Raw genomic sequence first — 23,076 nt, forward strand, 5'->3', positions numbered from 1 at the left:
AGTGTGCAACATGGCAACTATGGCTGATAGCTTTGTAATGTAAATTGAAGTTTTCTAAGAAAATAGAACTTAAATGTTTTCATACACTATTGCTGATTCATGTCAATGTATGACAAAACCCACTGAAAAAATAAATAAATTAATTTAATAAAAAAAAAAAGATTAAAAAAAAAAAAATGTTTTCATACACACACACACCCCAAAGGTAAACATACGAGGTTTTAATTAGCTCAATGAGAAGAACCCTTTCCAGTGGATAAGTCTATCCAATCATCTCACTGTAAATTTTAAAGATGTTGCAATTTTGTTAATTATACCTTAGTAAAGCTGGGGGGAAAGGAGAGAAAAGCTCTGACAGTCCTTCCTTAGGTTCACAATTACCCTTACAGAATACACCTACCCTGAGAGTTTGAAGGCCGTGTTTAACCAACAGCAAACTCAAAACACGTCACCTTCTCCCTTTGCCAATAGCATGTACATCCTGAGCACAACACAGGTATAGAATAAAATGAATACTTACTACTTTCAAAAAGATTATATTTTTCACATCCAGGTGCTAGTTTTTCAGTTTGTCTGCAACACTGATAACTTCCGTCTGCCCAAAATTTAGGATGATATTTAATCATAATATTATTGTTGTTCTTTATTTCTGTAATTCAAAGATACATTAAATGATCAGTGAAATAAAGCAGAGATGACAGAATGTTTCCCTGAGTAACACTGTTGATCACTCTTTCTCAAATTCATTGTTATTGTTTAGACACTAAGTCATGTCTGACACTTTTGTGACCCCAGGGTCTGTTTATTATGAGGAAATCCTCATAACATAAAATCAAACATTCAGAAGATTCATACAGTTCTCTTTTGCCTCCTTTTTTTGGTGAGGCACCCTTATGCTAAGACGGTGAAGCAACCCCTGCTACACTGTGATGGATAAACATAAAAGTCAGCCCATCGCCATTTTGTTCTTCAGAGAAAGCAATGAGGATTATGCAGGACAAATTACAAATGAATATCCTTCACGTACAAGTCAATTGCTCCACATCAAATGTTGACTACACAATTTCTTGGAAAATACTAAATCCTGCTATCACAAAAGCCCAATGCTTACTCACCTTCAAATGTATTACCCATTAAGTGAAAGCTTGTTTTTCTTAAAAACTATGTATAAGCCACTTGAAGGAACCAGATTATAAAAAAAGGAAGTTATCTTCGATGTGTGTCACTTACAGGAAAAGAATGACCTTCGGGAAGCACTTATTGTAGATTAAAAGATTATAAATGTAAAATAGTTCTGTCCTAGTGATAAGAATGTTATATTCTGAAATTATGCACAGATTAATATTTCATGATATGAGTTTACCTTCTTTTAACTTCTTCACCCACCGGTCCCTGCTTTGTGCACTAGGTGCAAAAATGTAAAGTGTGTTAGCATCATGCACAACCTGAAATAAAACAAAAAATGGAACAGGTGAGAAATAGCACTCCTACCTAGCACAGAGCCCTTGGTACCACAGGAACCAATAAAAGACTGAAATTCTTTAAGCAAAAGTTAATTGCTTTCAGTCCAAAGAACCTAGATTCCCTTCTTACAGAAGCAAATTTGTTTCTTCATGTCTATATCAAGTGGGATTTTGCAAAGGACTATGCTTTTACAGGAGGAAAAAAATGTACAGAGGCCAGCATGCTTTGCCAATCTTATTATTTCTTGCAATGTAAGGAGCTAAAGTTCCTTAAGTAAACTTGGTACAACAGGGATTATTCCAATCAAGTATTTTTCTGATTAATATTTAGATGAAAGGACTACTCTTTCAGCATCACTCCTATACCTTCCTTTTGCCACTACAAATAACTGCGGTAGGTAGCTTAATTAAGCACTGACTACTCCAACTCTAAACTTCGTGCTTTACAGACATTAACTCAATCAATCCTACCATCAAGGCATTAGTATTCCCATTTTGCAGAAGAGCAGACTAAGGCCTATCTAAGACATCAATTCTAAATAGCTCCCAGAGGCACCACTCACACAGAATACACTGCAAATGCTACCCCTTAATTTACCTGCCCATCAGCATGTAGCTGATCACCCAGAAAGCCAGGACCCTGACTCTAAGTTCCAAACTTTTAACCACAGTACCTATTTTAGAGTTACCTCCAGGTGAGCAATTAGACAGTCTTATTCCTAATATCTTTAATATTAATAATAAAATAAAGCATGGGAAGCTAACCCAAGAATTTTGGTCTTCACTTTACCCTTGATGGTCAGTCACAAGGCAGAAACACCCTGATTGACTGAAAGAAATACCTGGCTAGAAATCTCTCTTTACTATGTCAACAGCCACTAGATTGAACACAGGTAGCTCTTTCATCAACAGATGGCTCTTCCTGACCATATTTAATAGATAATCCTGAGAAATAAAAACCATATTTTTATGGCAAGACAAGAGAAATGTAAACAAAACATTCTTCTCTGCTCTTCAGCCTCCTCTCTCCCCCACTGTACATTGTGTAACTCTGTGACAGAAAATCAAACCTCCCCATGGGCAGAAATACCTGCTCAACCGTAAAGAGCAACATCTTCCCAGCAGGAGCAATGCAGTGCCTTAAAAGATAGCATTCCTTCTTGATCTTGTAAGGGGTCACACGACCCACTACAATGCTGCTCAGATCTGGATTCTGTAAAACTGTCGATAATATGTCACATGATGTCCAGCCCTCTGTCTCAAAAACTAACATATCATTAACTGTGTCTTGACTTCTAGAGGGTGGAACAGTTCTCAGAGCTTTTTGAGATGCTCCTCCCAGGTTATAACCCTCAACTCTGGCTCGAATTGTTTTCCATTTTTTTTCAAATTCCTTTCCCATTTAGATTGTTACATAATATTGAGCAGAGTTCCCTGTGCTATCAGTAGGTCCCTGTTGGTTATCCATTTAAAATACAGCAGTGTGGGCACTTCCCTGGCAATCCAGCGGTTAGGACTTCACCCACGCTCTCTCTGCCCAGGGCCCAGCTTCGGTCCCTGGTCGGGCAAGTAAGACCTCACAAGCTGCACGGCACAGCCAAAATTACACACACACACACACACACACACACACACACACACGGCAGTATGTGCACATCAATCCCCGAAAAGAATAGATACATGTATGTATGTGTGTGTATACACCTGAAACTAACATGACATTGGTAATCAATTATACTTCAATATAAAATAAAAAGTTTTAAAAATCCCCACTTCTTTCTTAGATTGACTGATTAGTTTTTTGTCAACAATCCCTTCTCATTCATTCTAATCAAATAAATATGGTCTAATAACAATGGGAATACCACAGAAGAGTTCAGTTCAGTCACCCAGTCGTGTCCAACTCTGCAACACCATGGGTCACAGGACGCCAGGCTTCCCTGTCCATCACCAACTCCCGGAGTTTACTCAAACTCATGTCCATTGAGTTGGTGATGCCATCCAACCATCTCATCCTCTGTTGTCCCCTTCTCCTCCCGCCTTCAATCTTTCCCAGCATCAGGGTCTTTTCCAGAGTCAGTTCTTTGCATCAGGTGGCCAAAGTATTGGAGTTTAAGCTTCAGCATCAGTCCTTCCAATGAATACTCCGGACTGTCCTTTAGGATGGACTGGTTGGATCTCCTTCCATAGAACAAATATTGCTATATTCTACTCGGTGATTAATTCATACAACTAGCACTTTGCTGGGACTACATGAGATACAGAAATGAATCTAAGAAATACCTTATTACAAGACAGAAAATGAGATGTGGTAAAGAGGTAAAGATAAAGCACTGAGAGAGAGGGCTCTGGGGGTGTACGCTGCCTCATTTAGCCCATGATTTTCATACCTGTGTCAACCCTGAAAAGATACAATGTGAGAGCTGCAAGTTTTATTTAGGGCAAAATGAGACTGCAGCCCAGGAATCGGCACATCAGCTAGCTCTGAGAAACTGCTCCAAAGAGGCAAGGGGGGGTGGTCAGTATATATGTGATTTTTGCTGAAGGGAGGGTACATGCAATCAAGCACATATTTTTCCAGAAGGTTTCTGCTAGGATCGTTAAGCAGTCATCATTATGAAGGATTTTAGTGCTCTTCCAGATATGAGGAGACACAAGAATTGTGCTCATAAAACCAGCTCCTGAAAATATCTAACTATCAGAAGACCTATCCTGCCAGTTTTTACTAAAACACAGAGTGCTTCATTTCCACTCTGTACCCTGAGCTGCTTTCAGTGGGTACTGAAGGTCAGCAGCTGCAGCAGCATCTTGTAGAGGCAAATGGCAAGTGCCCATGACAAGTGCCAATTTGTAGCTGAGACCTGTGATATTGTGATTTACAACAACAAACGTATATTTGGTCTCTGTTCTGGTTCCTGGCACAGAGCTCCCAATTTCCTGTGCTGAGAATAGGGGTATCTTTTATTATGCTAATGAGGTGACAGTCGGGAGAGGGTGGGGGAGGGTGCTGGGTGCCAGTGAAGCCAACCCTGTGATTATAGTATTGGAACTTTCAGTCCCACTCCTCGGAGGTGGAGACTCCGAGAAGGACAGAGGCGCTGTGATTGAGTTCAATCATCAATGGCCAATGATGTAATCACCCGTGCCTAAGTAATGAAGCCCCCATAAAAACCCAAAAAGGAGAGGGTTCTAAGAGCCATCTAGTTGGTAAACATGAGGAGATGTCCACAGACAGGTAAATGAATAAAAACAACTGTTTTACACACACACACACACATATACACACAGTGGAGTATTATGTACCTTTAAAAAAGAAAAACCCTGCCACTTGCCCAACATGGATAAACCTGGAGGGCATTATGATAAGTGAAATAAACCAGACATAGGAAGATACACACTGCATGATCACAGATGTGGAATCTTAAACACACTCATAGAAACAGCAAAAGAGTGGCTGACAGGGGCAGGTAGGAGGAGCACTGGGAGATGTTGGTCAAAGCGTACAAAGCCGAAGTTATGCAAGAAGAATGAGTTCTGGAGATCTAACGTACAGCATGGGGATAGCAGTTAACAACACTACATATGTGAAATTTGCTAAGAAGGTAGATAAGTATCTCACCACTGGAGAAAAAACAAGGAAGGGGGGAAGGAAAGAAAATGGTAACTATGTGAAATGATGGATATGTTAACTGGCTTGATTGTAGCAATCATCTCACACTGTTAACATGTATCAGAACACCAAATCTACACCTTACATATATACGATTCTTATGGGTCAATTATATTAATACTTCAACAAAGCTGCAAGAAATCAATCAACAAAGCAATGACAGGAAACTTTAATGTGAAATAGTAAACATGACTAAAAGCCCAGAAATTCGCTGTCGAAAAAATATGTCAGCTCACCTGAAATGGATATTTATTTTGACAGGGAATGACACCATCATCGTTCTTCACTATTTCCACACACTTGATTTTTGACACATCAATAAATCCCTTTCTGTACTTTTTCTGTTAAAAAAAGAGAGAGAACCGTTTCAATCATAAATTAAAGGGAAAATGTTATTAATAGCAATATTTGTTTTAAAAATCACTGATTGTGGAGAAGGAAATGGCAACCCACTCCAGTATTCTTGCCTAGAGAATCCCATGGATGGAGGAGCCTGGTGGGCTACAGTCCACGGGGTCGCAAAGAGTCGGATATGACTGAGCGACTTCACTTTCACTTTCACTTTCACCCCTCAGCTGAGAAGACTTTCAGCTCTTGTGTTTGCTATTGATTGTTTTCTTGAGTTCTCAAAGACCTGTGACCATATTTTTTTTTAAGTTGCCTGTTTTCTAATTGCATCACTTTACACACTGTTGTCTAATAATATGTGGTATTTAGAATGCCTTCTTAATTATTTTGAGCAGCCATTGCCTGTATTTTCTTAGCACCTCCTTGGTTTTCTTCTGTGAACTCATCTGACAGGGAAATGCAGCCTTTTTGTTTGCCCTCTCTGCATACTGGACCGTCTGAGTCAGTGTTCTAACTAATCCCTGATGGTCTCTGAGCTACTGTTCTACCAGACTCAGTAGTTATGTGCTTCAGGAATTTTTCAGTAGAATTGGTCCTATTAGGAGACGCTTGGTGTCACCTTTGTTATCTTAAAAGCTGGTCCCTTCGCTGAGGCTCTTAATTTTTTGAAAACTTGATTCTATTTCAGCTGAAAATTGGCAAGGCTATTTAAAAAATTGAGGGAAGCCATTTAAGAAATTGAAAAGTAATCGCAAACAATATTGGGTAGTTGTGACTTTCAGTTCTGTATCAGTTGAATTTTTGTGCTCTTTTCCCTGTGTACGTGGTGGTTCTATTTTTCTCCAATAAAACTTTTTATTAAAAAAAAATAAAAATAATAAAAATAAAAAAATAAAAATCACTGATTGAAAACATTATAATTTCCTTAATAATTATCTAAATCATGTCTCCCTGTATTGCTAAAATTATTCAAAATACTAACACTATGAGGATTATAATCAAAATAATTAAGCCCTTTAATTTTCAAAGCTGAAATTGCTCTGTCCTTGCCCTCTCCAGAAAGGTCTAGAACTGAGAAAGAGACTCCCTTTGATTGCTGCCTTCCTCACAGACACACACCTTAACTTCTAGATGACAGCCAACTCTCATAACCCAAAAAAGAAAGCATCAGAGACAAACCAAGCAAAAGTCCATGCACTCGATCACAGACGCAAACTCCAGCCAGTGACATCTTCCACTCTAGCACACAGAACTCAGGAGGATGTGATGAGGACGTATGCTCAAGTAAAGCCTCCATTCAGAGTCTGTTTGACTTTTTTTTTCTTTTTTTTTCCTTCCTTATTGCCCTCCCTCCCTGCTCACTGCAAATCTCCCTACAGCAAGTAGCTAAAGACATACCAGGACTTCTCCCTCCAAAATATTAACATCCTTGAGCATAATGATCTCACATGTGAGAATTTATCCCAGGGAAAATATCGAGAAGAATACAAAGTAGTATGTGCAAAGACAACTTGGCGTAGTGTATTCCTTAAAAATGATTCCAAGCATAGTGTAGAAATAAAAAAATGTTTACTGAATAATATTAACTGATACATCCCATACGAAAAGCTGCATAAAGACTAAGATTACTTTAGAAGAGAATGTACAGAGTCATATGACAAAGAATAGAAGAGAAATGAAGATGAAGAATACTGTAGTATCTGGCGTGAACCAGGCATGCCCCGGGCCTGGCCATTCAAAACTGCTTCATCTAATACTTTGAAACTCCCTTCTGGCCACAACCTTTGGAGTCCTACCCTGCTCCTTATAAGCAGCTCTGTGTTTTACTACTACCATCACCCTTAGACCAGACCACCCCCCCAGACTACCAGCTCCCATTTGTTATCTGGCCGTTATTTTACCAGTGCATCCATCCTCCCTGTCTCCCTCCCTCCCTCCACCCCCATCTCTCTCTCCCTCTCCCCAACCCACCCCCACACAGGAATCCCCATCCCCCACTGACATTTCTGTCAGTCCCCAGTTCTACCCATACCTTCTTCTGCTCCTGCATGCCTGGCAGCAGCAGGTCACAAAACAATCCTGCTGCTGCTGCTGCTGCTAAGTCGCTTCCGTCGTGTCCGACTCTGTGTGACCCCATAGACGGCAGCCCACCAGGCTCCACCATCCCTGGGATTCTCCAGGCAAGAACACTGGAGTGGGTTGCCATTTCCTTCTCCAATGCATGAAAGTGAAAAGTGAAAGTGAAGTCACTCAGTCGTGTCCAACTCCCAGCGACCCCATGGACTGCAGCCTACCAGGCTCCTCCGCCCGTGGGATTCTCCAGGCAAGAGGACTGGAGCGGGGTGCCATTGCCTTCTCCGCTCATAAACGCTACAGAGCTACAAACCCCACCCATTCCCCTTGTCCCAGTGGACCATCCCTGTCACTACCTCATGGAGAAGAGAGAAGCCATCCCACAAGCACACCCCTGACTTCTTACTTTTGCAGGCCTAAAACACCCTAAGATTCACCCTTCTTTTCTTCTCTTTCATCCTGTCTCTATGAGAAGGTTAAAAGGACACAACAGCTAAGGACACAGTAGTTGGCACTTAACAGACCTCATTTCTTTCTATGCTCACCAGATTCTCACTTTACAGATGAGGAAACTGCACCTCAGACAGGTTAAACATATCACCCAAGGATCACAAACTGCTCCTAAAGCTCCCTCAACCTTGGATGCCCCAGCTGCAAACAGGTGACAAAATTAATGCAGCCAAGTCCCCGATGGGGCAACATGGATTCTGAGCATGGCCTGAGCTTCCGCCCCAACAGGCAGAGGAAAGCTCTTCACGGCCGCACTCTTCGAAGGCCTCTGCTTCTCCTGCCTACAGACCAGCAGTCCCCCAGCTTTTTGGCACCAGGGACCAATTTCGAGGAAGACAGCTTTTCCAGGGACTATGTGGTGGGGGACTGGTTTCAGGATTTTTCAAGCGCATTGCATTTACTGTGCACTTTATTTCTGACCTAATGTTGCTGCCGGCAATTAGACAGCAATTAGCAATCTGACAGCAGGTACTGGTCCCAAGCCTAGAGGTTGGGGACCTCTGCTATAGACACCGTCAGGCCTCTGCCATCCACACCAAGGACCTTCTTCTGGCCTTCCCTTCCTGAAAGAGAGGTATTACACCTTCAGCCTTCATTTCCTTCCCACCCACTCCTCCTTAACCACATGCAATCTGCCTGCCTCCCTTCTCGCCACAGCTGCTAAAAATTGTTCTCAAAAACACCACTCATGACCAAACCCAATGGCCTTCGCTCAGCCATCTTCCGCTCAGGCCTTTACAAGGCATTCAGGGGGTGCTGCTACTCCGTCCTGCCGAGGCTCTGACTGCAGGTCCCTCTCGTTTTCCTTCCGTCTCTCCCACTCACCTCTCACAGGGCAACACCTGCTCTGTGCCAGCCGCTGCGGTAAGGGGCACCCCAAGTCCAGAGAGAGAAAGCGCAGTTCCTGAACATGCAATCCAAGTACTGTGCCATTTCTGTGAATTGACAGTTAACAGACACATCTTACAGAAGAAGGAAACAGAAACTAAGGAACTTGCCCAAGTTTACCTGTGGGAGAGACATACATGCTAACTCAGCAATATACAGTAAGTACTGGATATAAAAAAGATGCTAAGAGAACACTGGGGAACCAAGGCTTATATGATTCATTTCAGAAAAGAAATTCTGATAATACGGTAGGAAAGGAGTGAAAATCACAGCCCATGGGATGAAAAACATTCCAAAATGACCTCAGTTGCCTCAACTATAAAATGGGAATAATAATAGTACCCACTTCATAGAGATTATCAGATAGTTAAGAGAGTTAAATGAGTTAGCATTTGCAAAATGCTGTAAAGAGTGATCTGTAATATGATATCTGTGAGTGTTAGCTATATAAAATAAATAAGTAGGAAAAAAAGCGTGGCTGAAGCCCAGGGCACATGAGGCAGGTGAGCAGGGACCAGCTTGTAAAGAATCTGGTGCACAGGCCAAGGGGTCTAGTTAGACAAGGCTACCACCCTGTTCCTGGGCTTGTGCCAGTTAGTGGGCAGAAGAAACTGCGATCCTATTAATAAGTCACACGTGTTCACTATAGAAACCTTAGAAAATATTAATAGCACAAAGAAAATCAAACGACCTTTAATCCCCCAACCCTGGAGAAATCCCTGTTGATACATCATGGAGCTTTTTCAGACACTGCTCTGGGGTCATTTATCACCTGCCAGCTCTCTTGGCTCTTGAGCAGCAGACCATCATCAGTTTCTGAGACACCCATGTCCACTCACCACCTGCCCCTGCAACTAAAAGCGGCTGACAGATGCCAATTAATCTATATAGGAAAATTGGGGGTGGGCTGGTTTATGCCCCCCTAAATACACATCCCATGATATATAATCTACTGTACTATACTAACATTTGGGCTTATTAACGCAAATACTTCGCTATGAAATTTACGGATAAAGGTACACACTTAGTGGTCATTCATTACTTTACCTATCCTGCCAGCAAACACTGATCAGACACCAAGCCCAGCGCTGTGTGCTGCAGCCTCAGCGTTACGGAAGGAGGCTGAGAGTCCCCTCAAGAGGAGCTCACAATAATATGGTAGGTGGAAGGAGAAGTGGGGAATGATTCACAATCAAATAAAGATGGAAGTCAAGTGTCATGGTATGCTATGGAATGAGCCAGGAAAAGCCAGGGAAGTTTCAGGGAGGAACTGATATTTTGATTTGGTTTTTAAAAGATAAGTACGAGTTTTCTTTTAGAGAAAGTGGAGAAGAGAACTCAGGCGGAAAAAACAACAAAGCACTGATTTAGGGAACAGAAATTCACTGTGGCTGAAGTTCAAAGTGGTTCAGGGGAAGTGTAGGAAAGGACACCAGAATGATTATTTGAGACCAAATTAGGAATGGGTAACTAATGGTTACTTTGTCCATTGTTTAAATAGGGAAACTAGAGAGACAGACGAAATATGACTTGTGTAAAACAACACATCAACAGAACAGTAGAACTGGAATTAGATGAAAGAGAACCTGCCCCTGGGAAAGTCTTACAAGATACACTATTTTCCTTTAATTTCTGGAATTAAAATATTTTTTAAAATATCAATAACAACTCTAAATTAAACTAAATTTTTATGACTATATACAAATATGCAGAGCTGGCCCCAGGTTTATCTGCAGAACACCCTCAGTTCTTCCTTTCTACACCCCTCTCCTAAGACTTACTATGCGCAATAAGAGTTTCCCTCTGATACTCTTAATGGTTCCTTCCTTTCCCCCTATATCACAACTTTTATTCCTAATGTGGTTATTCTCAGCTGCCTGCCACAGAAGAAAGCTACTGGATGAATCACCTGTGCACTGCAGGGACCTCAGGTCGGGGGCATGAACTTTGGAGGCAGGCAGATCCTGAGTCCAGCCACATTCCGCCTTCTCTGGGTTCCTCTGTAGGTACAGGATAATTTCACTAAGGATAAAGGATAATTTCACTGCTCATTTCACTAAGCTCTAAGCAGGAAAAAAGATAAGGTACAAAGGTGCTCAGTACAGTGGCTGGTACAGGGAAGTCACTCTCTAAATGGCAGTATCTACTATTAATTCATCTTCACAAAACCCTGGGAAGTTGTTAGGAAACTGAGTAGAGAGGTAGTGAGTGGCTGAGCCAGAACTGAAACCACATCTTTCAAAATCACAGAAGCTTTTACCTGACTCCTGGTCTCTCAAGCCTGAGTATTCGTGAACACTTATTTTAAGAAAATAAATTACTTATGTCAAAACGTATCAATTACTCTGAGCCAGGCACTATGTGCATCTTTAACGGTAACTCAATGAGTCCTCACAGCGTTATGAGAGCTGTCACCCCACTTTACCGATGAAGAAATCAAGGCTGACAGCGTATAATTAATTGGCCAGAAGTCATACAACAAACCAGGACCTTAACTCTAATTCCAGTCCTGAATTCTCTAGTGCCACGTACTCTTTAGTAACTTGATATCACTTAACTGAGTACAAACAAACTCAGTGGAAATTTCTATGTTTATAACTCTTAATAAGTATAAGATCAAAGCAAGTTCACCAATTAAATGCAAACAAAACTGGACAGTAAATAAGATTCAAACTAACAGCTTACTTGAATGTGAGAGCTGGGCTATTTGCTGGAATTGAATCTCTCTCCCCAAACCATGGAATTAAAACTCCATGGACAGAGAAGCCTGGTGGGCTATAACCCATGAGGTTGCAGAGTCAGACACAACTGAATGACTGAACACACACACAGCACACCTTAGAAGCACACCTCAAACCAGTTAGTTGCACACACACTGCCATGCTTTTGTTAGGACTCCATCTGGTCCAGCTAAATTGTTTAGTGTTCAGTCAGCTTCCGTTTTCTCCCAAGGATACAACAATTAAAACAGACCATAAATACAAATCCAAAGATGGCTGTTGACATGGCATGTTTAATGACAAAGGACCTTCCAGAGAATACAGGCAAAAGATATGTTATATATAATAATATACAAGTGAAGTTCTTAAACTTCACAGCCCTCAGCAGATGGGCAGCATCAAAGCTTACTAGTGACATTCACTATATTCTATCATGACCATTTCTTCACTCAGTCACATTAATTAAAGATTGATTTTGGTTTCCTTCTACCACCAAGCACAGAGATACCAAAGAACCATGATAGAGATTTTAAAAGCACAGACTTTGCCCTGATGGGATTTATAACTAGCCATTTGCTAAGGTTAAGGAAAGGAATAATCAAGTTGACACTGAAACTTCAGAGGGGTCGATACTAAAAGGCCACAGAGTTTTCAATCAACTCTTGAAAAGGAAAGAAATACAATGATGTATCTACCAAAAATCTCAAATGAGTAAAAAGGCCTATCTCACACATGAAGGTTGTTTTCCCTTTCCACTCAGAATAGAGCTAAAAGAATGGGCCTCAAGAGCAACAGGACACATTAATCATAAGAAACAAGGAAAACCTCAGGATGGTTATGACTGTGTGCATGTGGATACTGGGAATAACTTTGATGTAGGCCTTTCCAGTATCAGAAGAAGAAGAATAAATAAAATATAAAGTCATTTCCAACTTGGTAATTCTATGATGAAACGTCCCTGCTTCACTAAGTTCTAAATTCCAGTGAAAAACTAGAAGAAAACTAAACCAAAAACTTGGCATCTTATTATTTTCCTCCCTTTTAACCAGCTCATAATAATAACTGACATAAGGGCCTTACAATTTACAAAGTGACTGTAATCAAAAAAACAAATAAAAAGAGTACTTTTACATTAAGAAGCCAGTAGTTACATACATAAGCGTGGCTCATTATGAAGATTATGGTTTCTAACATAACATCCAGAACAAAAACAGCATAAGTTACAAGGAATCTGAAGACAAAAAAATTTCATTTCCAAAATCACATAATAATCTTCAAATAATATTGTGCTGATAGAGATGATTATAAGGTTTCCGGAGACTGTTTTTCACTGTATTCAAAGTTGAAGTTTTTATCCCCCCCCCCCCCGCCCCCACCAAGTAACCATTTCCTCCTAACGATATTTCTGTAATTCTGGCACCCTTTTCCTAACACCCTTTTGCAACCCAAGGGCACTTTTTAAAACTATTACCAGTTATGTTTTATCATAGTTGAAAGCAAAACCTACTGAGACAAGTATTTGCAAGTAAGTCTAAAAGTAATTTACTTAAATTCTTAAAGTTAGTAAAAACTGAATGAGTTATGTAGAAATCAACATATATAGATCTCTTACTTTATAAATTACATGTGACAGACATCCAAATTCAATGAATTCCAGAATTAATCAATTCAATCCAAAGACTATGAACCCCAGGGAGCAGAGATGATGCTAGTGATCTCGACTGCCGGATTTTCCCCTTCTTCCTGGGTGCCCAGCTAGACTGTATTTTCCCATCTCCATGCATTTGGGTAAGACTGTGTGCCCAATCTCTGGCCAAAGGAGCGTAAGTGAAAGTAATATCAACCAGTGTTTATTATATTATGCATAAATTTTTCAGTTTTTAGAACTACTAATTGCCACATGCAAACACTAAGATCACAAACAGAAATCCATAAAGTCACCTTCTATACTAAATTATGATTATTCTGCCACCCTCAGATTAACAAAGCTCTCTTACATCTACTAAAATGTTCTCCCCAGCAGCTTTATTTGTATTAGTTGAAAACTGGATGGGGAATACATGTAAATCCATGGCTGATTCATGTCAATGTATGACAAAAACCACTACAATATTGTAAAGTAATTAGCCTCCAACTAATAAAAATAAATGGAAAAAATAAAAAAAATAAAAAATAAATAAAAGTCAAAAAAAAAAAAGAAAACTGGAAACAACCTGAACGACCATCAACAGGTGACTGGACAAACAATGAAACAGATTACAGCAATAAAAAGAAATGCAACACTGATACAATAAAATGGATGTATTTCAAAATAACAGGTGAAAGAAGCTAGCTTTTTAAAGAGTAAATGCTATATGAGTTTATTTCAAAATTCTCATATACGCAAACTATAGTGCCAAAAATCAAATGAGTGATTACCTAGGGATAGTGAGGTAGAAAGAAGGGGTACGAATTACAAAAAAAGCATGAGGAAAATTTGAGCAGTAATGGATATTCAATATTTTACTGTAGTAATGGCCTCACAGATATATACATATGTCAAGACTCCTCAAATAATACACGTAGTTTGAAAGTGAAAGTCGTTCAGTCATGTTCAACTCTTTGTGACCCCGTGGACTATACAGTCTGTGGAATTCTCCAGACCAGAATACTGGAGTGGGTAGCCACTGTCATGCAGTTTACTATATATCAATTATAACCTCAACAAAGCAGGAAAAAAAATAAGGCCCCTGCCTTCAGGGACCTTGAAATCTGGGACCATTTAGAAACTAAGAAATTCTTTGCTAATAATTTACTGTTCTAAATCATAGACTTCAAACAGCTCATGCTCCAGCACTTCAGACTTTACCTTCCAGTGCAGAGGATGTGGGATGGACCCCCAGTTGGGGAGCTAATATCCCACATGCCTTGAGGTCAAAAAACCAAAACAATGGAAGCTATATTAATAAATTCAATAAAGACTTTAAACGTGGTTCACAGAAAAAGAAAATCTTAAAAAAAAAACACCCAATCAAAAAATGAGTGGAAGATCTACATAGACATTCCTCCAAGGAAGACATACGGGTAGCCAAAAAAGTACATGAAAAAGATGCCCAATGCAAATCAAAACCTCACACAGTCAGAAGGGTCATAAAAAATCTACAAATAATAAATGCTAGAGAGGGTGTAGAGAAAAGGGGACTCTCCAACACTGTTGGTGGGCATGTATGACAGCCACTATGGAGACAGTATGGAGGTTCTTTTAAAAACTAAACACAGAGTTACCACAGGATCCAGTAATCCTTCTCTTGGCATCTACCCAAAGGAAATCAGTATTTGAAAAGATGCATGCATCCCAACGTTAATTGCAGCACAATTTACAGTGGCTCAGACAGGAAAGAATTCACCTGCAATGCAGGAAACCCAGGTTCAATCCCTGAGTCAGGAAGATCCCCTGGAAAACAGAATGGCTACCCACTCCAATATTCTTGCCTGGACAATTCATGGACAGAGGAGCCTGGCAAGCTACAGTCCATGGGGTCACAAAGAATCAGACACGACTGAGCAACTAACACTTTCACTTTTTTTTCTCTTCCACAGGACATGAAAGCGGTCTAAATGCTCATCGACAGAGGAGCGCATAAAGATGTGGTACACATACGCAACAGAATGTTGCACGCTCCGTCACTCAGTTGTGTCCAGCTCTTCAAGATCCCATGGACTGCAGCCTGCAGGCTCCTATGTCATAAGATTTTGCAGGCAAGAATACTAGAGTGAGTTGTCATTTCCTCCTTCAGAGGCACTTCCTGACGCAGGGATCAAACCCACATCCACTGCACTGCCTGCACTGGCAGGCAGATTCTTTACTGCTTGGGCTTCCACGGTGGGTCAGATGGTAAAGAATCTGCCTGTAATCTGGGAGACCCAGATTCGATCCCTAGGTATGGAAGATCCCCTGAAGAAGGGAATGACAACCTACTCCAGTATTCTTGCCTGGAAAATCCCATGAACGGAGGAGTCTGGAGAGGCTACAGTCAATGGGGTTGCAAAGAGTCAGAAACGACTGAGCAACTAACACTTAAGCCACTTACTCTTAGTCTTCTTTACCACTTGAGCCACTTGCGAAGCCCTACAATGAATAGTACTCTGCTATAAAAAAAGAACAAAATAATGCCATTTGCAGAAAATTAAATGAACTCAGAGATTGTCATACTGAGTGAAGTTAAGTCAGACAGAGAAAGACAAATACGGTATGATATTGCTTACACATAGAATTGAAAAAAATGGTACAAATGAACTTATTTACAGAACAGAAAAAGAGTTACAGATGTAGAAAACAATCTTACGGTTACCAGGAGGTAAAGGCAGGAGGGATAAATTGGAGATTGGGATTGACATGTATGCCCTACTATATACAATGGATAACTAATAAGGACCTACTGTATAGCAAAGGGAACTCTACTCAATACTCTATAATGACCTATATAAAAAAGTTTTAGATAAATAAATCAAATACAGAAAACTTAATAACAACCAAAGAAAAAAAATGGTATAAAAATGAAATAGGTAATCAATCAGCTCTCAATTAAATGAAGGCTCTGCCTTAGTATTTGTTCTGATTTAGAAACAACTCACCTGATTCATCCAGTGCTAAATTTTTTCTGGTTAAGAAATAAAATTAATTTAATACCTTCCCCTCATGCTGGTGCCCAGCCCTACCCTCCTCTTTCTCCCCTTCTCATCACCCACTCCTTAAGGCAGGCAGGATAAAGGTCACCGACTGGGAAAGACACACCCACCTCGTCCGCAGCACCTGACATGTGGCAGGTACCTGATGACTTGTGCATGAATGAATGAATGAATGCTTCCCCGGTGGCATAGTGGTAAAGAACCCACCTGCCACTGCAGGAGATGCAGGAGACTTGGGTTCGATCCCTGGGTCAGGAAGATCCCCTGGAGCAGGAAATGCCAACCTACTCCAGCATTCTTGCCTGGAGAATGCCATGGAAGGAGGAGCCTGGCAGGCGACAGTCCACAGGGTCACAGAGTCGGACATGAATGAATGAAAACATGAATGAACAGAAGAGAATTCAGCGAAGATGCAGGGAGGAGGCCTTCCTTGGATCTGATTTCACAATATCCTGTCATCAACAGCCATCACTTTTTGTTAAATTAGAGGATAACTGCTTTACAGTGTTGTGTTAATTTCTGCTGTACAATAATGTGAATAAGCTAAACGTATGCAGATATCACCTCCCTCTTGAGTCTCCCTCCCGCACCCACGCCACCCCACCAATCTAGGTCATCACAGAGCAGGACCCCTGCGCCATACGCAGCCCCCCACTAGCTGTCTGTCTGACAGTGCTAGCAGTTTCCAGCTCCTGGGTCGGGAAGTTCCCCTGGAGAAGGGAAAGGCTACCCACTCCAATATTCTGGCCTAGAGAACTCCATGGACTACAGTCCATGGGGCCACAAAGAGGGAGACAGGACTGAGCAACTTTCACTTTCACTTCAGCTAGCTTTCTTTCTGCCACTGCTGTCTCAGACATACACCACCCCAGATGGGCACAGGCACGCCACAGATTTCCAGGACCTAAGAGGCCCTTTTTCTGCCCTCCTGTTCAAAGCACATTGCTGAATGTGTGACTACAAATGAACACAGTAACTGTCACATTACAATTCTCAGAAACACAACTCTGTCAAGGGACCCCTCCTCAACCACAGAGAAGGTAATCACTGGATAAGCCACTGCAAATCTCTTTTGTGTGTAGGTTTAAGTAGTAAAAGGGAAGGAAGGGGATAAAGGAAGGGAAGTTCTTTAACCTAGGTTTCCGTTCTCAAGTTTCCACGGTTACCAGTGACAAGCAGAGCGTTACTTCTGTGCCAGGGGCTCCGTCCTACATGGACGCGACTGCACACGTCTGCTCACACATGTTCTGAGACTCTTCAGTGAACACTTCATGTGCTCAGGTTTTTTTTTAATGACATTTTATATCTTTTTGAAAGTACAAATAACTAGAATCACAAAAACATGATTTCTAATCAAGAGGAGCTTAGGAGAGAGAAGCTTTGTGAGTTTCTGGTGGGTGAGAAGTACAGACAGCAAACAGGGCAAAGCTGAAAATGCAATTTCCGGGATAAGTGGTGGCTGGCAGGGCAGTGAGTGCAAACTCTGTGGCTTTTGCATGTGGGCATGAACCTACTTCTGCAGCACAATTAGGGGTACGATTTCCACCCCCACTCCCAGTATTTCCATCGTGGCCAAATGGATTGATGAAGTGATTGTTCAGAGAAACAATAGTCCCAGGGGTGGGAAACCCCTGTGGTGACTGCCCCCAGCCTCATCCTGGAGGCTGACCCATGACATTCAGGCAGGACTGGGTTTCTGAGCAAGGGGAATGTTAGGAGGCTCACAACCTCTTGGGAACTTTATCTCCACACTGCCCACGCCAGACCTCCAGGTCCTCCACTAAAAAAAAAAAAAAACCCTTCTCTCTGCTTATCTGATGTGAGTGGACCACAAAGATGCTTGCAGAGAAGTATGATTTGGAGATAAGATTTCTCTAAAATAAACCGAGCCGTGCTAGGATCCTGCAAGACCAGTGCATGAACTTGGTCTTTAAATAAGTTTCTACTAGATCATATATGACATTTCTCTAGTTTGCGCCAATGTTAACAAGATCATCCTGCAGTCTGTTCACTAAAATACCTTTAAAATATTCAACTACATATAACGTAGCTTCCCTAGATAGCTTGCTGCCCGCAAGAAAGCAACATCCTTCCTTTTTCCCAGTAAAGATACTCAGTCATGCTGGGGAAAGTTCCTTCCTTTTGCTTCTAGAGTGCCTAAGAGACAGGGGTGAAGGGAAGGAGAATGAGGAGGTGGACATGGGGAGAAGGAATCACACGGGACAACACCAGCAAGAAAGAGAAAATGTGTATCTTATATCGAGATCTCTCATCAGAAAAGATGAACTGTCTATCAGTTCTCCCCACAGTAAGATATTCAAAGAGAAATACACAAAATTGCCTAGTTCCACGGATTTCTGGAGGCCTAATGGGTGCTAACCACTGCTTTTACTATTGTCTCTATAGGTATATTTACTTTGTGTTACTATTAATTTACAGAAAACGTTGACAGCACAATCTCTTAATTGTGAACATTCTACAGATAAAACTATTTTAAAAACAATTTCTTCCACTAACTGGGCCTACTTTATGCCATCAAGGAAGTTCTGTTGATATATTTTGAGATATGTGATAGTATTAAGTTTCTAACTAAGATGCAGACTTTGTTAAAAAAAAAAAAAAAGGAAATATGATACAAATGAACTTACATACAAAACAGAAACAGACTCACAGACAGAAAGCAAACTTATGGTCACCAAAGGGGAAAGGCAGGAGGAGAGAGAAACTAGAAGTTTGGAACTAACATATACACACTCCTATATGTAAAATAATCAACAAGGACCTACTGCACAGCCCAGGGAACCGTGGTCAATATTTGCAATAAGGGAAAAGAATCTGAAAAAGAGAAGACAGACATACATGTGTCTAGCTTTGCTGTGTGCCTGAAGCCAACACAACACTGCAAACCAAATGTACTTCCATGAAAACAGAGCAGCAGAGAGATGGGTACTCGTGTCTTTTGGGGATGGACACTGAAGCACCTGTAGAAGAAGCGATGTGATTTCCATAAGATCCTGAGAGTGGGAAGGATGTGCCACGAGATAACCGAGCTGGCGTGGGGAGTGCGACTTGGGGTTCTTTAGCCGAGTGCTGGGTACATACAAGTCAGTGCACCATTCTGCCCACACTTGATTATGTTTGAAAAGTCTAAAAAAATATTTCTTCCCATCACATTTTTTAAAATCCTGATCAGAGCATTGTTGAATATGCTTACAAAAATTCCTTGTGAAAATACAGAAAGTGTGCATTATAAACTGGTAAAAAAAAAAAAAAAAAGTAGAGATGAACAAATTGCTTAAGTGCTGCTAATACAGATTTAGCTATCCTTGTTGGTACTGTGAATACTGGATTCAAAAGAGGAACCAACACAATTCCTGATGTTCACACAGTGCTCTGAGAGGTCTCATTTACTCGACTCTTTGCATCCATCAATCTCTAAGTGCTTCAAGTCTAATTATAAAATGACTGATCTTACTGGAAAAAAATGAGTTATTTAGCATCTGCATTGTATAATTAGATACATGGGGACACTGACATTAAACCAACTGACCAACAGCAAATGAAGACAGAGCTCTAGACTGTGCTACTCTACTCTTTATTGATTATCACAGCTGGGGGCCATCCCTAAACTATTCATCCTCTCTTACTCTGCTATTGCTAATACAATTAACGCTCAAATAATCTAATAAAAATTAATCCATGTTGCAGAATATATGGCCATTCCAAGAGATGCTCTCCAATGCCAAATACATGACTCCCATAGCCCAAGAGCCAGGCTACACTCACTGCGGGCCCACCAGCACCTGTGAGGGGGCATTATCTGCTTGATTTTCTCTTCCTTACCCCCTTATCTCCCTTCCGAGCACACAGGGACCATATCACACCACCTAGACAGCAACCAGCCTTGCGAGGCTTTCAAGGAACTTGTAGGAGTTTCTATAGAAAATGACTTCTGTGAGTATATCTGAAACCTCCATATTACCAAGCACAGGCTTTTAAGTGGATTCAGAAAGAGAGGTGGCTTTTCTCATCAATTCACAAAGGTAATATTAGGTCAAACCATAAGAAACTGCCCTTTTATAAGTGAAAAATGATCAAATACTGGTAATTTCAGGTGGTTCCACTTAATACATTTTGTACCTTTAGAAAACGTTTTGGTCCTACTCACATACCTCACACTCTGAAAGAAAAGCAGCCTGTACTTTTTCTGAGAGTATTTTTTCTAACTTCTACATATCATAATATGTAGCTAACTGTGAGACTCTCATGGAGTACTCAATGTCCATAATAGAAGGGCTGGGGATGGCCGCCTGCCTCGTGTGGTCGCCACCAGCGCCCAGCACAGTGGGAACTCAATGGATATGTGGTATGGGTAACCCAGAAAACATTGGAATTGGAATTAGATTCAACTTAATCAAATTAAAACATCAGACAGTTAACCTAGAATCAGCACAATTATTTTAAATCACACACACTATTTCAATTGCCAAATTGAGAGTTATTTCACTGTTGCTTGTTTCATGGATATCACAGTTGTGAACAATGTAACTCGTACACTCTTCATTTCAAGTTATGAAAGGAAGTATGAATAGGTGAATAGTTTATGTCCCCAAATCAAAAAGTCTTACATTCCACACACAGGATATTAAGTATCTGGAACTAACCCCCATATCCTCAGACCTTTCAAGTGTCTCCCCTGCACCTCCTCACCCCTCCAGCTCTCACAGCCAACATTTATGTAGCACCTGCTCCTGTTCTCAGGAATTTCCAGCTGATTGGGAAGAGATGATTACTTGTGAGGCAGTGTGGAAGGTTCTTTCCTGAACAAAATGCAGTGGGACACAAAGGAAGAAGAGGTTGATTCTTCCAGGAGAAGAGTCAGAGAAGGTTGCATGGAGAAGGTGCCTCTTTGAGCTGCACCTTGAGTCCTAAAGAAGAGTTTTCCAAGCAAAGAAAAAGAGTATTACTGACAACTAGAATATCATAGGCTAAGGAGCAAAGCATATTTAGGGATGTCAGTGTACCCGCATGTTCAGATAACTGAGAAGGACAAGTGGAAGAGGCAGCAGGGAGAGTGGGAGGGTGAGAAGGGACCAGACTACGGAAGGCTCTGATTATAGGGGTTGCACTTAACCTTAAAGGAAATGAGGAACCATGGCATTGAATGATTATATTTTGGCGTGCAAGGGCCCAGGCTGCTAAAAACAATAAACTGGGATCTCTCTGGTGTCCAGTGATTAAGACTCTGACATCCCAATGTAGGGGGCCCAGGCTCGATCCCTGGTCAAGGAAGCAGATCCCACAGGCCGCAACTAAAGACTCTGCATGCCACAAAGAAGACTGAAGATTCTGTGTGCTATCACTAAGACCAGGTGCCGCCAAATAAATAAATAATAATAATAATTTAAGATAATAATAAAAGGAAAAATCATTTTTACTTTGCATTATATATCTTATACCTCATTAGACTAAGAACCAGCAGGACTCTAACAAGAGCTTACTGTTTAAGAGGCAAGACTCTGGAGTCAGAATGCCTGGGTTTGAATCTCAGCTCTGTCACTTACTTGTTGTGTCTCCTTGAACAAGCTACTCAACCTTCCTGAGCTTCAGTGCCTTTAGCTATTCCAAAGGATGCATAACAGCACCACACCTCACTGGGAGGACCCAGAGGAATCGGGTGGAGAGGGAGATGGGAGGGGGGATCGGGATGGGGAATAAGTGTAAATCTATGGCTGATTCATATCAATGTATGACAAAACCCACTGAAATGTTGTGAAGCAATTAGCCTCCAACTAATAAAAAAATTAAAAAAAAATAAAAAAAATAAATAAATAAATAAAAAAAAAAAAAAAAAAAAAAAAAAAAAAAAAAAAAAAAAAAAAAAAAAAAAAAGAAATGAAGAGTCAATTCACGTTAAGCTCTCAAAACAAAGCTGACAAATAGCCAATGTTTGATAAATTTAGCTATTAATATTATTTTAAAACAACATTAGTCCTTAGGGAACATAAAGGAAAAGTTTCTAGTTCTATTAAAAGAAAGACCCTCACACCTACCTTCTAGACGCCAGGAAAGGTCTTCTGAGAACTGATATCAAATTTGTTTGTAGCTTAGAAAATAAAATGGCATGAATGAGATTCTTCCCTGGGTCAGGACAAATATCAGTTCCCTAACATTACAGAAGGATAAAATAGAAATGACAAGTATCTACCAACATCCACTCTTTTCATCTGGAAAAAGAGATTAACCTCTATTTCATGGGTCTGATAATTCTGTTTTTTAAAAAGGACTATTGATGCTTCACGTGACTGTACTATTTTCACCCTGTGAGGCTATTTTAGCTCTCTCTTACAGTATGAAACCAATACTGAATCTGCAAACTACTATATGAGCACTTCCTTTTACGTTAGAAACAGTTGATCTCTGGCAGCTCACAGCCTTTACATGCCACAGCAGAGAGCATCTTTGGCACAAAACTGCTCTTTCTTCAAAGTATACTGTTGACAGTAGTTACTACAAGGGCACACCTTAACAAGTGTCCTAAGCTTTCTTGAGGAAGAGTTCTTCTTTCTGCTGAACATAAAGATGAATAGAAGCCTGATCCTTATGTATGAATCAGGCAGCTTCAGCTGGATTCCTGGCTCTGCAACCCTGGACGAGGCACTCAACCTCCTTATCCTCCAGTTTCCTCATCTGTAAAATGGAAATGATAGGTGCATCCACCTTATAAAGTTCAGAG

The 23,076-nt window shown here is 40.8% G+C and overlaps 1 protein-coding gene across 6 annotated transcripts in view; it reads right to left on the reverse strand.

Moving 5' to 3' along the window:
• TEC (tec protein tyrosine kinase) overlaps window positions 1-23,076 on the reverse strand; it is a 151,145-nt gene that overhangs the window by 40,378 nt on the left and 87,691 nt on the right. For 5 of the 6 annotated variants that reach the window (XM_043448245.1, XM_043448240.1, XM_043448239.1 and 2 more), the window contains 3 exons: window positions 5,370-5,474; window positions 1,364-1,445; window positions 521-649 (listed from right to left, as the gene is read on the reverse strand). In XM_043448245.1, coding sequence (XP_043304180.1) covers window positions 521-649; window positions 1,364-1,445; window positions 5,370-5,474 — 316 coding nt within the window. The remainder of the gene's footprint in view (window positions 1-520; window positions 650-1,363; window positions 1,446-5,369; window positions 5,475-23,076) is intronic. The other variant, XM_043448244.1, reaches the window with a different exon arrangement.

Source organism: Cervus canadensis, chromosome 26 (assembly GCF_019320065.1).
Source record: "Cervus canadensis isolate Bull #8, Minnesota chromosome 26, ASM1932006v1, whole genome shotgun sequence".
Taxonomy (NCBI): domain Eukaryota; kingdom Metazoa; phylum Chordata; class Mammalia; order Artiodactyla; family Cervidae; genus Cervus; species Cervus canadensis.